This window comes from Corapipo altera, unplaced genomic scaffold (assembly GCF_003945725.1).
Source record: "Corapipo altera isolate COAL_440 unplaced genomic scaffold, ASM394572v1 166, whole genome shotgun sequence".
NCBI classification, from domain to species: Eukaryota; Metazoa; Chordata; class Aves; order Passeriformes; family Pipridae; genus Corapipo; species Corapipo altera.
The window spans coordinates 84,658-87,831 of NW_020885141.1; the positions used below are offsets into that span (position 1 = coordinate 84,658).

The 3,174-nt window shown below is 62.3% G+C and overlaps 1 protein-coding gene across 2 annotated transcripts in view; it reads right to left on the bottom strand.

The window, feature by feature from the left end:
• Positions 1 to 3,174, bottom strand: part of PAIP2B (poly(A) binding protein interacting protein 2B) — a 7,586-nt gene that overhangs the window by 2,709 nt on the left and 1,703 nt on the right. The window contains exon 3 of one of the 2 annotated variants that reach the window (XM_027670135.1): positions 299 to 475. In XM_027670135.1, coding sequence (XP_027525936.1) covers positions 299 to 475 — 177 coding nt within the window. Of the gene's footprint in view, positions 1 to 298; positions 476 to 1,608; positions 3,068 to 3,174 lie in introns of those variants that run through there. The other variant, XM_027670136.1, reaches the window with a different exon arrangement.

Here is a 3,174-nt window from a genome sequence, read left to right on the forward strand (position 1 = left end):
GGCCCGGGATGAGCCGGACCATCACCCAGCTCCAGGGTCTCTGCTCCCAGGCTGGGTTTTGGGGGAACACACGGCCAATCCGTGGATCCAGTCTCCCTGTTCGTGCTGTGCCACGTGGGAAAGCAGCAGCCCCATCCCAGGGCCCCCAGAGAGCGACTTCATGGAATGGCTGGGGCTGGAAGGGACCTCAGAGCCCACCCAGTCCCAGCCCTGCCACGGGCAGGGACACTTCCCACTGTCCCAACCCTGCCCAGCCCGGCCCTGGGCGCTCCAGGGATCCAGGGGCACATCCCCTCACCAGAATGTCCTCGGAGCCGTGGCCGTCCCCCACCGAGAGCCCGTGGAGCTGCTGCTGCAGCTGCCCCACGCCCTGGGGCAGGTCCCGGGACGGGATGAACCAGTCCTGGTCCTCCTCCTCCAGCATCTCCTGGAAGCAGCGGTCCAGGAATTCCTGCTCCTGCAGCTCCTCCTCCACCTGCCCGGAGAGATTCGTTAGTCCCGGGGGGTGGAAAGGACATCCTGGGGGGAAGGACATCCTGGAGTTTTCCAGCACCTGGGGAGGGTCTGCAGTGTCTGCCAGGCTCTGGCACAGCTCACGGGATCATGGAATCACAGCATGGAAAAGCCCTCGGAGACCACGGAGCTCCCCCAGCACTGCAGGGACACCCCTGGCCATGGCCCCGAGTGCCACATCCCCCCTCCCTGGGCAGCTGTGCCAGGGCTGGACAGCCCTTTCCAGGGGGAATTTTCCCAATATCCAACCTGAGCCTCCCCTGGCACAGCTGGAGGCCGTTCCCTCTCCTGTCCCTTGTTCCCTGGGAGCAGAGCCCGACCCCTCCCTGGCTCCCCCCTCCTGTCAGGGGGTTGCAGAGCCAGAAGGTCCCCCCTGAGCCTCCTTTTCTCCAGGATTTCTCCCTTTCCTTGCTCCAAACTGGCTGATGCCATCCCAGCTGGATTGCTGGGCGGATCCTCTCTGCTCTGGAGCAATCCCAGAGCTCTCCCAGCCTTTCCTGCTCCCCGCAGGTTTGTCACACCTGCAGGTGGTGACAGAAGGTGGCACTTGGCTCCCACGAGAGCTCCAGGGATGACAGTGCAGGGAACCTCCTCCTGAGGATCAGGAAAGCCCCTGGAGCTCCTGGAGCTGCTCGGGCAGGGGTGTGGCAGCAGAGGGAGGCAGGAGAGGGGCAGGATGGGGCTGGGGGTCCGTCCTTCCTGAACCATCAGTGGGTCACACTGACCAGCCAGTCCCATCTCCCAGGCTGGTTTTCTCTGGATTCCCATTGAGTCCAAGAGGGCTGAGTGAATCCACGATCCACAAAATGCTCTGGAAAGCTCAAACCCTTCCATGTTACAGGGCAGCAGGGCAGGGGGGGGATTCTGCCCCTCTGCCCCTGTCTCAGGTGAGACCCCCCTGCAGAGCTGCTCCAGCCCTGGGAACAACAGCACAAGGACGTGGAGCTGCTGCAGAGAGTCCAGAGGAGGCCCCGGAGCTGCTGCCAGGGCTGGAGCCCCTCTGCTCTGGAGCCAGGCTGGGAGAGCTGGGGGGGTTCCCCTGGAGAAGAGAAGGCTCCAGGGAGAGCTGAGAGCCCCTGGCAGGGCCTGAAGGGGCTCCAGGAGAGCTGGAGAGGGACTGGGGACAAGGCAGGGAGGGACAGGACAAGAAGGGGGTGGTTTCCCCTTGGAAAAGTGGAGATTTAGATGGAATATTGGGAAGGAATTCCTGAAACTCCTCACTGGCAGGAGCAGGTGACATGAGGACATTGAACAATGAAGGGCCCAGCAGTGCTGGCTCATCCCACAGGAGACAAGGACAGCGACTGTCCCGGGATCTGCCCTTCCACGGGACACAGCGAGCCCAGGGCTCGGTGCCTCTCCCAGCCCTGCAATCCAGGTGGATATTCCCTGTGCTCCACGTCCCACCTGCCTCTGACACCTCTGCCTGCTCCAGCTCCCTGCTGTCAGCAGTTCCTGCTCCCACCACTCCCTGTTTGCCCTCGGGATGTGGTTCCATGGGAAAGGAATGTCGGTGGCACAAGTTCGGGAGGAACGTGCCAGGCTGGGGGAGCACCTGGAGCTGCTGCCTGTGCCCTGCCTGGGGCCTGCACGGCCCAAATCCCTGTGGAGGAGGCAGGGAAGCCGCGTGGCTCCGGAGAGCTCAGGGAGAGGGGAGAGCAAGGGATGCAGAGGGAGATCCAGCCCCAGATCCCAATCCCAGAGCAGCCCCAAAGCACTGGAATGTGAGGGTGGCGGAAGCACTGTCACCACTGGCAGAGAGAGTTTCTCTGAGGACACCAGGAATGCTGATGGAATCTTCCTCTGGAGAGCAGGGGGTGGGAATTCCCTCTGCCCAGCCTGCCCACAGCTCCAGAGGGTCCTTCCCGGACACCCCGGGGGTGGGAATCGGCGCCGGGCCACGGGGACAGGGACATTCCAGGGAGGGGACAAGTGTCCGGGAGTTCAGCTGGAGGGACAAGCTCCCTCCTCTCCCAGTCCAAGCTGTCCAAGTTCTCTCCAGCTGCTGGGATGGTGGCAGGAGAATCCCAGGAGCCTCCAGAGAGCCCTTCCTGCTGCCTCGGGCTGCCCTGGGATTCGGACGAGGAGGACACTGTGGAGCTGCTCCCAGGTCGTTATTCCACAACCAAGAGCTGTTTGAGTCTTCCAGGAGCTCTCGGGAGCTTCGTTGTCCCTTATGGACACAACATCCCGAGGCTCCAGCTCCGGCTGCTCCAAGTGCATCCAGGATGATTCCACTGAAACAAGAGATTTCTCCCCAAACCGAGGCCGCAGGATCTCCCTGCTGGGATAACCAGGATGGAAACATTCCAATTCCAAGGGCTCAGCAGGATGCTGGTCCTGTGCCTCCAGCTGAGCATGTGGACAGGGAAGGCCTGGATCCCAAAAGCTTGGGAGCAGTGATGTCACCAAGGGGATCAAAGGCATCGTGAGGGCTCCTTTCCAGCTCCATCCATCCCACATCCTTCCAGGCGGGTCCAACACAAACAGGATGACTCTTCCCTGAGCCACCCTTCCCGTGCAGGGCCACCAAAGGACACACACTCCATTTTCCCTGTGGATACACAGAGCTGGGGACTCCCCCACGTCTCACCTGCCTGTTGAAACCCTCCTCGTCCTCCATCCCCACATCCCTGTGTTCCCCTGGAGCTGGGAATCTCA